The 11,991-nt window shown below is 44.9% G+C and overlaps 2 protein-coding genes across 25 annotated transcripts in view; both read left to right on the forward strand.

Moving 5' to 3' along the window:
* Positions 1-9,720, forward strand: part of ATXN1 (ataxin 1) — a 419,791-nt gene extending 410,071 nt beyond the window's left edge. For 23 of the 24 annotated variants that reach the window (XM_059880662.1, XM_059880654.1, XM_059880664.1 and 20 more), the window contains 2 exons: positions 1,955-2,477; positions 3,742-9,720. In XM_059880662.1, coding sequence (XP_059736645.1) covers positions 1,955-2,477; positions 3,742-3,836 — 618 coding nt within the window. In that variant the 3' untranslated portion in view covers positions 3,837-9,720. Of the gene's footprint in view, positions 1-1,954 lie in introns of all 24 variants that reach the window. The other variant, XM_005223835.5, reaches the window with a different exon arrangement.
* Positions 6,237-7,715, forward strand: LOC574091 (nucleoside-diphosphate kinase NBR-A). Its single transcript, NM_001025347.1, is given in 1 exon segment — positions 6,237-7,715. A coding segment is annotated over 1 exon segment (357 nt). The 5' UTR covers positions 6,237-7,108; the 3' UTR covers positions 7,466-7,715.
* Positions 9,721-11,991: the final 2,271 nt, after the last annotated feature.

Here is an 11,991-nt window from a genome sequence, read left to right on the forward strand (position 1 = left end):
GATCCTTAGTTGTAAAATCGGAACAACAGCATTTTTCTCACTAGTTTATGTGAGTGTCAAATGAAATACTTTTTGTGAAGTGTGTACCTAAATGTTTAACAGATAGTAGGAACTCAAAAATTTTTTTAATTCTCTTTTCGTTATTCAGATAGTCCATAACAATGAAATTTTCCCCAGATAATATGAACATTTATATGGGCTCATGCCCACACACTGGAGAAGGAAATGGCATCCCACTCCAGTATTCTTGCCTGGAGAATCCCATGGACAGAGGAGCCGGGCAGGCTACAGTCCATGGGGTCGCAAGAGTCGGTCACAACTTAGCGATTAAACCACCACCATGCCCACACACATACTGTAGTCATAGGCTTTCATATAAATTCATTCTAGTTGTTTTTTCTAAAAACACTTAGGTCTTCTATGGAGCAAATAAAGTATATCATTCAAGAAGTGCATCTAAAACAGGATTAATCACAGTTGTCAAAAAAAAAATAGATTAAGTAGAAAAGCCACAATCCATGTAAATTACATGAAATTATACTACTTTTAAAGTGAGATATTTTAATTATTTATGTGTTTCTGGATGTGTGCCTGTGCATGAAATTCAACAACATTTTCAACATTATTGTATTTAGTCAATACAGCCATCTTTCTATATCTGTGGGTTCCACACCTGTGGAGTCAACCAATCACAGATGGAAAATATTTATGGAGAAAAAAAATTCTAGAAAGTTCCAAAAAGCAAAACTTGAGTAGTTCCTTGGCAACAATTTACATAACATTTACATTATGAGTAATGTAGATGAGTTAATGTATGCAGACAATGTGTGTAGGTTATATGCAAATACCGTGCCCTTTTATATGGACTTGAGTATCCTTTCAGTCATTTCAATGTATCGAAATTTATGGTAATACATGGCACACGTGTGCGTGCTCCAGTTGTGTCTGACTCTTTGAGATGCTATGGACTGTAGACTGCTAGGCTCCTCTGTCCATGGGATTTTCCAGGCAAGAATACTGGAGTGGGTTGCGATGCCCTCCTCCAGGGGATCTTCCTGACCCAGGGATTGAACCTCCGTCTCCTGCAGTTCCTGCATTGGCAGGCAGTTTCTTTATCACTAGCGCCACCTGGGAAGCCTGCAGCCTAGAGAAAACAACAGCTACTGAAAGCATGCTGGGCTTCCCCTGCTTTCAGTATTTGTCTTTCAGACAAGAGAGACTGACTGGAGTGCCTGGGCCTGACCGTGTGGCTGGGCCAAGCCCGTGAACTGTTTTGTATTCACTGCACCCTCAAACCCCTGCAGTGTTGCCCGGTTTCAGGTCCTGGGGAAGCCCTCCCTGTTTTCTCCAGCTCTCTTTGGTTCTCCTTCTCCTAAATTCCTAGAATATGCATTCATTTGTCCAACAAATACTTATTTTCAACTACGTGCCAGGTACTCTTTTCGGGGCCAGGGACACAGTGATGAACACGTAAGTGCCTGCCTCATGAAGCTAAAATACAGTCTTAACTCTGATGCCTGTTCAGCGCTGCCATCGGTGAGGATAGCATCTGTCCAGTGATTAATAAAGCACAGGAACATACTTTGGGCTTGAGTCACATGCAGCGCTCAGCGCCTGAACACTAAGTAGGTGTTCCGTCATCCTTAGGGGGGGTCCATTGACTTGTTTTAACAGAGACCAGCTACAGAGCAGATACACAGTAAAACTATATTTTGAATACTGAATTTAACTTTGACTGGCTTCGCTATACGGTAAACACAGGTACAGCAGAAAATTAAGAGGCTTATTTACATGTGTTGGTAGAGGCAGATTGGGGAACTGAGTCTGTCTTTTCTTCCCATCAGCTTATGTGCAAATGTACGTTTGTGTACATGTGTATATGCAATAAAACAAGGATGAAACATCTTCATCTTTTCCTTCTTTCTCTTCTCCCTCTCTCTCCCTGTTCCCACAGGTCAGCGTGGAAGTTTTGGTAGAGTATCCTTTTTTTGTGTTTGGACAGGGCTGGTCATCCTGTTGCCCGGAGAGGACCAGCCAGCTCTTTGATTTGCCGTGTTCCAAACTCTCCGTCGGGGACGTCTGTATCTCGCTCACCCTCAAGAACCTGAAGAACGGCTCTGTTAAAAAGGGCCAGCCCGTGGATCCGGCCAGCGTCCTGCTGAAGCACTCAAAGGCCGACGGCCTCGCGGGCAGTAGACACAGGTATGCCGAGCAGGAAAACGGGATCAGTCAGGGAAGCGCCCAGATGCTCTCTGAGAACGGCGAACTGAAGTTTCCCGAAAAAATAGGATTGCCGGCCACGCCCTTGCTCACCAAAATAGAACCCAGCAAGCCCGCGGCCACGAGGAAGAGGAGGTGGTCAGCGCCCGAGACCCGCAAACTGGAGAAGTCGGAAGACGAGCCACCTTTGACTCTTCCCAAGCCTTCTCTCATTTCTCAGGAGGTTAAGATTTGCATCGAAGGCCGCTCTAACGTAGGCAAGTAGAAGCCGCGTGGGGAAGGGAAAGCTGGCCCTCCTTTATCATTTGTATCCAGATTACAGATGTACTGTAGGTTAAATAACTCAGTATTTACATGTTATCCTCTTACTTTAGGGTTCTGTTATAACCTTGTCATTAGAGTTACAGCGGGCGTTGGACAGGCGATCGGTGCATATGCTTTTTCCAGGCGTGTCTCTCGGCAGGTGGGGTGCCAGGGTAGGTCCAGCCCAGGCTCCAGGCAGGTGGTGGGCATCCTGGTTGAGATGAAGGTGGCCCCATGGCACCCGCCTTTTCTGGCATCGTGGATGCACCCACGGGGGCACCGACTTCCACCGGCTTCAGAGGGATGGTCTACGGGAAGGGAGCTGCGTCAGGGGGGTGTGCGTGTGCCTGGGTGACACTTCTGTGAGGGTGTCTTTCTCTCTGCCTCCCTCTCTCTTGCTCTCAGCACCAGATTGGAGGTCTGGGGGAATGTCCTCAGGAGGTTCTCCCGTGCAGAGTCAGCATCGGGGCCTCCGAGAGAGGTACCAGACAGCAGATGGAAAGCTAACCGTGTAAAGGAACATTCCCCGCCCCCCCCCAACTTATTTTACAATAAAAGCAACTTTTAATCATAGAGATAAATATATATATATATATATATATTTCCCCCTATGGGGCCTGACTGCACTGATATTTTTTTAAAGAGCAACTGCCACCCATGGGATTTCGTTTCTGCTTTACTAGTGCAGTAGTGATGTCTCCAGGGCGTCGTGGTGGGCAGGCGGCCCTTGCTGGCATCGCTCCGCACTGGTTGGGGGGCGGCGCTGGGCAGCAGGGGTGGGGGAAAGTGAACACCCCCTCCAGTCTCTGTGCAGTGTTAGGAAAACCAATCAGGTTAATTGCATTGACTTCGCTCCCAAGAGACAGACAAACTGCCCTTCAAAAGAGCTGCAGAAGCTCTTTGCTTTGGGTTTGCAAATCTTTTGTCTTTTAACTCTAGTACTGTTTATAGTTCATGACAATGGACAACTCGGGTGCCACTTTTTTCAGATTCCAGTGTGACGTGAGGAAATAAGATTTTGAAGATAAGCATATATATTACTATCTCTAAGTACTTAAAATGCCGTTCACACTTTATTACCAAGCATCTTGGTCTCTCATTCAACAAGTACTGTATCTCACTTTAAACTCTTTGGGAAGAAAAACAGAAAAGAAAAAAAAAAAACTAAGTTGCTTTCTTTTTTTTTTTTTTTTTTTTAACACTGTAACTACATTTCAGCTCTGCAGAGTTTCTCACGGAGCAAGATGCTGAAAGTTTCAAAGTGGTTTCAAGGGATGAATGTGAATTATGAACTTGTATGTGACAATGAATGACCACCAAGTACAGCCTGACAGGAGGCACTCTTCACTTTGATGTCTCTGAAAGGATTTAAAAAGCATATGCAGAGCTGGCAGAGGAACTGAGAGGGAAGGGATGGGGAAAAAAAAAAAAAAAGAATACTCACTTTTGTCCAGTGTTTTTCTTTTTAAGATGAACTTTTAAAGAACCTTGCGATTTGCACATCTTGAGTTTATAAATTTGTGTGATATTCCTGCAGTTTTTATCAAATAACATTGTGGGAAAGGCTTGGGGGACTGAACGAGCATAAATAAATGTAGCAAAATTACTTTCTAACCTGCCTAAACTCTAGGCCTTTTATAAGGTTATGTTCCTTTCAAGATTCATTTTTGGTCTTCTTACCGTATCTGTCACATAAAACCAGGTCTTAGCAGGACAAGTCTGAGAATTTTCTTCAGATTCATTGAGAGAGTTTTCCATGAAGACATTTATATATGTGAGCAAGTTTGTTTTTTTTTTAAGAAAACAATTATTATTGTTGTTATTAATGTTATTTTCAAAATGACTTTCTTTTTCCATCTGAAATCAAGATTTAATGTTTGGTACAAACCCAGATAGGGTCTTTCACAGTTGAGACCTTTTATCCCCAGAGATCTGAAAAATTGTTTGTGGGTTTTGAGTGTGCGTTTTAAGTGCTTAAAAGTTTTATAAGGAGAGAGAAATTTTTAAATATTCTTACTTGGAATGGCTGCAAAGAATCTGAACAAATACCTGATTTTTCTTTTACCATTGAAAATAGTACTTTTTCCATTTCACAGATTAAAAAAAAATTCTCGTCAGCCCACATTCTGGCTTTCCAGTATTCCTTCACATTTAGCTCTCAGCAGAACTGATGATTTTTAGAAACCATTTCTGGGGTGTACCAAAAACATTGGAGTAGGTTTTGAACTGCTAGATCAGTCCTTGACTTTCTTCGGTGTTCATTACCCTCTCAGCATGCTAGCAGAGAGCTGGGTGAGTCCATTCTTGCAGTCATATTGCTTATTTAGTGCTGTATTTTTTTAAACGTCTCTGTTCAGAGAACTTGCTTAATCTTCCATATATTCTGCTCAGGGCACTTGCAATTATTAGGTTTTGTTTTTCTTTTTTTGTTTTGACGGTAAGAGGAATAAGGGGCTGCCATACAGACTTTGTCCTCCTCAGTCCCATTCACGTGGACTCAGAGAAACACCCACCACCTTTTGGCTTCTTTTGAGTATTGAACTAACCGGATCCACACCTCCAACACTAAAACGGGAAAACATGCGTGGTTTGGAGCAATAGGAACATCATCATTGTTTTTCGTGCTTTTGTTTCAGGTATAGGAATTATCAAAGAGTCGGTTCTTTCTAAACATTGTCCCGTTTCACCTTCCTGCTTCTTTAGTGTGGGCAATACTTTCCGTGCCAATAGAGTCTGATCAGTGTGCTCTAGAGAAAGTGTAGGTAGGCCCCTCTTGGCTTTTTCCTTATTTTCTCCATCCTTTTCCTGTGCCGGCCGGCCGGAGAAGGGCTGGAAGGAAGGAGCCAGGAAGGGGAGAGCCTCCTGCTGGGCGATTGCCCTGCTCCGGGAAGCCGAGGCCCCGGGGCAGGGAACTTTCGGAGGAGCCCCGCGTTTCCCTTGCCCTGGTGCAGGAAAGAGCAAACAAAGGAGATCGTCCCCTCCTCTCCGCGAGGAATAGTGGCGCGCAGACGGGAAGCAGGCAGACTCATTTCTAAGGCGCACTCTGGGGCAATCGAGCCAGGATCAGCCCCTGTTCCACCGTCCTTTCCTCAAGTAGGTGGGCCCCCACCCGCTCAGGTCTGTATCCTGGAGACTTGGAGCCCTGCCTCCTCCGAGCGTGGGCAGGAAGCGTGGTCCACCGCGTGCGCGCCTTCCGAGCCTCGGGTGCAGGCGGCTGCGGAGGGGCCGGGCCTCCTGCGGACAATGGCCACCGCTCCTCTGTGGCAGCTCTCGCCTCCAAATAGGAAGGCCATCTGGAGGACAGGGGCCCTCCTCTCGTTGGCACACGTGGGCGAGTGCCGAGGCCCCCAGAGCAGCCCGGTCACCGCACCCGCGTAGCCCACCTAACAGTGCCGGGCGTAGAAACTCCGGCGCCGCGCAGCTTGCGAGGAGCAGCCATGTGCCTCTGTGCCGTGCCCACTTTGCAATATTTACCTAACCCATCTTTTGTTCTTCTTACCCGTTTTCCATTTTTAAAGTAGTAACAGCAGGCCTTTTGCGTTTACAGTGGAACACAATCACAAAGAAATTAGTCAGGGAGAAAAGAAAAAAAAATTCACCAACAAACAAGGACCTCTCTTTCTAGGGATTTCTAAATCTATAAAATGACTGTTCCTTAGGATGTTTCAACTTCAGAATTATTTCAGTTTGGGCCACATTGGGGGCGGGGCGGGACGGCTAGAGAGATGGATACCACTTACCTCAAATCTTTTCAAGTGGAAATCCAAAATTGCTTTTTCATTTGGACGTTCAGGATGATTTTCTATGTCGGTCAATTTTGTGTCTTTTCCAACTCACCCCCATTTGTTTTGGGAGGAATTTCTTCTTTTTTTTCCCATTGCTGTCCTCAATCCCATCTCACCCTGAATCATGACCCTCTGTGTGTTCGGTTAGGTGAGCGCTTCGGGTTTTCTCGCCCACCGGGAAATGGCAGCACCCCCTCCTCCTCCCCCCCAAGGAACTCTGCAGAACCTTTCACACCTCTAACTCAGGGACGGGGCTGGCGTGTGTGTGGTACACTGACGTGTCCAGAAGCAGCACTTTGACTGTTCTGGGAGTAGGGTTGTACAACTTCAAGGAATGTTTGGATTTCCTGCATCTTGTGGATTTCTCCTTAGATACCGCATAGATTGCAATATAATGCTGCATGTTCAAGACGAACAGTAGCTCCTAGAAATCATAAAATCCACTCTTTGCACATAGTTCGATCTTTACTGAAATACATTGCCAAAATTTACTTTTGTTGTATAGCTTTGGAATTTTTTTTTTTTTAAGGAAACAATTGACAATACTGTTTAACATCTGTGACTACTAAGGAAGCCTGTTTGTTTCATAGAGGAAAAAAAAAGTCTCAAATGCTTTTGAAGACACTAAATGCCATGCTATTTCAGATCTGGGTGAAGAAGCAGAGCTCTGGGGATGGAAGGCCGGGCTTTTTGAGCTGTGTTGGTTGTCATGGCTACTGTTTGATGAACTGTAAGCAGCTCGACAAACCGTGGTCCGTTTCCTCCTAAAACCCTTTGCACATCCTATCTCCTAGTCACCCATGATAATCCCAGGTGAAAAAAGGGCCAGCAGTCTCCATGGTCCAATCCCGCTTCTTCAGGGTGATGTGAAAGCAAAGGAAATGACGCTGTGTGGGCTTTTCAAGCGAAGCGGAAGTCTCTGCTTCCACCTTTGTTTTCAACCCAGAATTTCTGAAATAGAAAATTTAAGAACACATCTAGTAATAACTATACAGAGAACATACTTGGCTATAAAGCACATGCCTATCTATGCCATTGTGTTAGGTTGGTTTCCTCTTTTTTTCCTCCACGGACAGTGTTGTGTTTCTGTTGATAGGGAAACTCCAAACTGTTTGCACACCTCTACTCCGGAGCTAAGATTTCTTTTACATAGATGACCTCGCTTCAAATAAGTTACCTTACTGATAGATCTTTTCTTGTAGCACTATACCTTGTGGGAAATTTTTTTTTTTTAATGTACACCTAATTTGAGAAGCTGAAGAAAAAAAAAACTTTGAAGCACTCACTTTGAGGAGTACAGGTAATGTTTTACAAAATTGCACAAAAGAAAAATGAATGTCAAAATGATTCATTCAGTGTTTGAAAGATATGGATCTGTTGAAACAATGAGTTTCATACCTTGTTTGTAAAAAAAAAAAAAAAAAGCATAAAGGTTGAAAGTTACATGTTTTTTTGTATATAGAAATATGTCATGTCTAAATGATCAGATTTGTATGGTTATGGCCTGAAAGATTACTACTTAAAAGGCTCTTCAACTATACCTATGCTTCCTCTAGGTTTTTGTTACATAGAACCCTCTTCTGAGGGAGACTAATTCTGTATTTTGCAATTAGAGAATACTGTTCATTCCTATGCCGAAAGTACTTCTCCGAGCTCCCTTCTTAGTTTAAACTCTTAAGCCATTGCAACTCCTTTTTCTCCAGAGATGATGTTTGACATTTTCAGCACTTCCTGTTCCAGTAAACCCAAAGAATATAATTCTGAACAAGAAGTGTTTGTAACAAGGGATCCTGGCTACCAAGAAAACGGGGCTCATCACGAGGACACACACACACACAAATGTTCAGCCTTCTCTGCCCCCCGACACCTCATTTCAATGGCGGGGGGTGGGGGGTTAAACAAGAATTTTAGTTGAGATGCCTCATTTCACTTTGGTTTGTTTTTTTTTCTTTCTTTACCATTAAGAGGCCAAAATTAACGTGGAGCAACTTCTCAGAAGTCATATTCTGTCCAGAAATCAAGCCAGCAGAAACTGGACAGCTGGCAGGGGAGGGGCAGGATGTTGGGCAGATCCCCCCTCCAGTTCTTAAAATTCAGAATCTGAGCCCCTCCCTACATTACACGCAATGTTTCTGGTAGCTGACATTCACCTGTACGACGGCGGGAGGGAACAGCGGCTTCAGTTCTCGCGTCCTCACGACTTGCATACAAATGGTTCAGCTGTATTAAAATTAAGTGCTTTTGGCCAATAGGTGGTAGCTCTCCAGTAACCGTCTCTTAAGAATTTCCGTCACTTTTCTCAGCTGAAAGGACTCCAGTCTTCCACTGCAGATAATTGGAGACTTCACCCAAGTTTTCTTTCCCTTTAGTTTGTTCGTTTGCTGTCTGGGACGGCCGATGAGCCAGTCTCCTTTTCCATGGCCAGTCTGAAGGCCCCCTTTGGAAGTGCTGTTTGCAGTCATCCTTGCCGAGGTAACAGGAACTGTCCTCTGGAATAAATGGCAAGTCTGAACAGTTACCAAGCTGGGTGTGTAGGTTTCCTCTGGTTCCTAACACGAACCGCCTACTCTTCAATTAATCCAGTTCAGGAGTGGGGTGAATTTCTTTATTGTCAGTGAACATTAAACTTGATACCTGTGTACATCAGTTCTGTGAATTTGGCCTTTTAGGGGAGGTTTTTTTTTTTCCTCCTCAGCCTTCACTGCTCCCTGTACACCCAAATTAGTGTCAGCTGAAAGGCTCCAGCAGAGCCCTGCCAGCATTTTCTGGTGGCCTTTGGTTAAGACAAGAGTCCTAATTTCTAGCCAGTGGGGTCCTGGCCCCAGGGCCATCTCTGAGAATCACACCGAATGTGTTTTTCTAATATCAGCTCATGACCTACCAACCTTCCAATCGTACGCCTCCCACCGGCCAAGGAAAAAGAGACACCAGAACTTTGAGGGCACTATCAGACTGACATGGCCAGTACAGAGGAGAACTAGGGAAGGGATGATGATTTGCACCTTATTGAAAAGAAAAACTTAAGTGCATACATAGTTAAGAGCTTTTATTGTGACAGGAGAACTTTTTTCCATATGCGTGCATACTCTCTGTAATTCCAGTGTAAAATATTGTACTTGCACTAGCTTTTTTAAAACAAATATTAAAAAAAAAATGGAAGAATTCCTATTCTATTTTCTAATCGTGGTGTGTCTATTTGTAGGATACACTCGAGTCTGTTTATTGAATTTTATGGTCCCTTTCTTTGATGGTGCTTGCAGGTTTTCTAGGTAGAAATTATTTCATTATTATAATAAAACAATGTTTGATTCAAAATTTGAACAAAATTGTTTTAAATAAATTGTCTGTAAACCAGTACAAGTTTATTGTTTCAGTATACTCGTACTAATAAAATAACCGTGCCAATTGCAAACGTGTCTGTGCCTTGTGTCAGGTCCTTGGAAACCAGGGAGGCTGAGGAAGTGGTGGGCCTTCTTCTTGATCCGCTGTGATCGCTGGGTAGGTTTGTGGTGGCAAAGGTGACATAAGGCTTTGCCTTTCTTACTAATTTTGGGGAGTGGTAAGTGGGTCGGTTGTGCTTGAGATGAGAATCAGATAAAAGTCAGGTTTCAACATCTGATGTTTCAGCTCATTCCATTTGTTTCTCCTCTCTGCACACTGCTGTTTTTACAAGAGATTTTTCTTCTCAACAGAATTTGGCATCTTTGTAGGCTTGTAGCATTATCGATATGTTTCTGTAAGCTTTGCTGCACACTGGTTAATGGTGTGAAGGTGGAAAGTTCATTTGTGTTTCTTGGAGTTCATACCTGTTAGAAACTCAGAGGTTTGCACGGTGTCCGCTCTCAGATGGAGGAGACTTGGCAGTTGCCCCAGAAAGGAATTCCTCCAGGACCCAGTCAGGTAAGGCCCTCTACCTGCATCTGCACGCGTGGCTGACCAATCCTTCCAGGCTCCAGCTTCTGCAGTGCTGGAAGAGAACTCTTGGCATCCAATTCAGCGTTGTTGCTCACCCCAGGCAGGGACGGGTATCTCTTTTCCTGTTAGTCGTCTTGTTTCGGTGTATAGGGACATCTCACCAGGACTCTGCTGTTAGGCCTGCGGCATCGAGGTCCTGTTGTACTAAGAATGCTAGTGTGAACGAATGTTGGTGTGTAAATTAGCAGTGATGCACTGAGCCTTGAAACCCAGACAACGAGGCTGTTCAAGCCCTCATCCTCCAGAACAGTCTGGGCAGACGTGGGCCGCTCTGATGCAGCAGTCTGGACTACCACCTGCTCTGCTGTTGTAATAGTAGCTGCTAATGGTCCTGACAAGTCTGGGTTCCAAGAGCTGCGAGTCTTACCTGAGCCAGTCTGGTTGATGAGAGGAAAGCCTTTGCTTCACAGGCAGCAACAAGGTCGACCTTGAAACCACCAGGAGCCTACAGTGCACAGGAAGCCCTGTACAATCAGCAGGTCGGAGGGCATCCAGGGCAGGCTCCCCCACGCCCACTGCTACTGGAGGCAGCGATGAACCCGCAGAGGGTCAGGGAGCCTTAGAAGTGAAACCTCTGCTTCAACATGTTCCTGATGAGGTTCTGGCTTCTGTGATCTGTTTTCGCTTCCCTAAAAACCAGGTGAGTGAGGAACTGCCTCACTCCCCTTGGTGGAAACAGAGCGGGTAGTCTGGAAAGTCTTTGCACAAGATGGATAAAGCAGGCACACGTCCTCATGGATAGGACTGGACAGCCCCAAGCCAAGACAGGAGTATGAAGGATGCTGTTCTGGAAGTTTCCTGACTACTTACTAGCAGTCCCTTTTTAAGAGCTTTAAGACTTCTCCACTTCTTTCCCTTCTTTCGCCATGAAGGATCTCTTAAAACTAATGAACTCAAGGGCTCGAGTGTGACACACATTTAGCACAGGTACAGGGGTTCACACCTCAGACAACCAGACAGAAAAGGTGGGGTACCTCCAGCAGCAACACACATCCTGCCAGAGGTTCAGTATCCTTCAAACCCTTGAGTGTGTGGGCGTTCATGTTCCTACAAGAATTACTCTGGGTGGATTTAGGAGGAAAAAGTATTACCATGGAGCTCAAGTTGCTGGATTTTTGAATGTATTCTTCTAAGACTGGACCATGAAGAAGGCTGAGCACTGAAGAATTGATGCCTTTGAGTCATGATGCTGGAGAAGACTCCTGAGAGTCCCTTGGACAGCAAGGAGCTCAAACTGGTCAATCCCAAAGGAAAACCACCCTGAGTATTCATTGGAAGGACTGATGCTGAAGCTGAAGTTTTTCCAATACTTTGGCCACCTTATGCAAAGAGCTGACTCATTGGAAAAGACCCTGATGCTGGGAAAGATTGAGGACAGGAGAAGGGGGCGACAGAGGATGAAATAGTTGGATGGCATCACCAACTCAACAGACATGAATCTGAACAAACTCCGGGACATAGTGAAAGGGAAGCCTGATGTGCTGCAGTCCATGGGGTCACAGAGAGTCGGACACAACTGAGCAACTGCATGAACAACAAAGACTATAAACTCAGGCCTGTGAGTCCCTGGAGTGTGGTGGTTTGTTCGGATTCCTCATATAGTGTCAGTCACCAGGAGCATCAGGTTGTTAATTCGCTCTCATGCAGCAGGAATGAGTGGCTCCTCTCTCCTCTAGGGCCGTCACTTGTCTCGTCAAAGAAAAATTAA

This window comes from Bos taurus, chromosome 23 (genome assembly GCF_002263795.3).
Source record: "Bos taurus isolate L1 Dominette 01449 registration number 42190680 breed Hereford chromosome 23, ARS-UCD2.0, whole genome shotgun sequence".
Classification (NCBI taxonomy): domain Eukaryota; kingdom Metazoa; phylum Chordata; class Mammalia; order Artiodactyla; family Bovidae; genus Bos; species Bos taurus.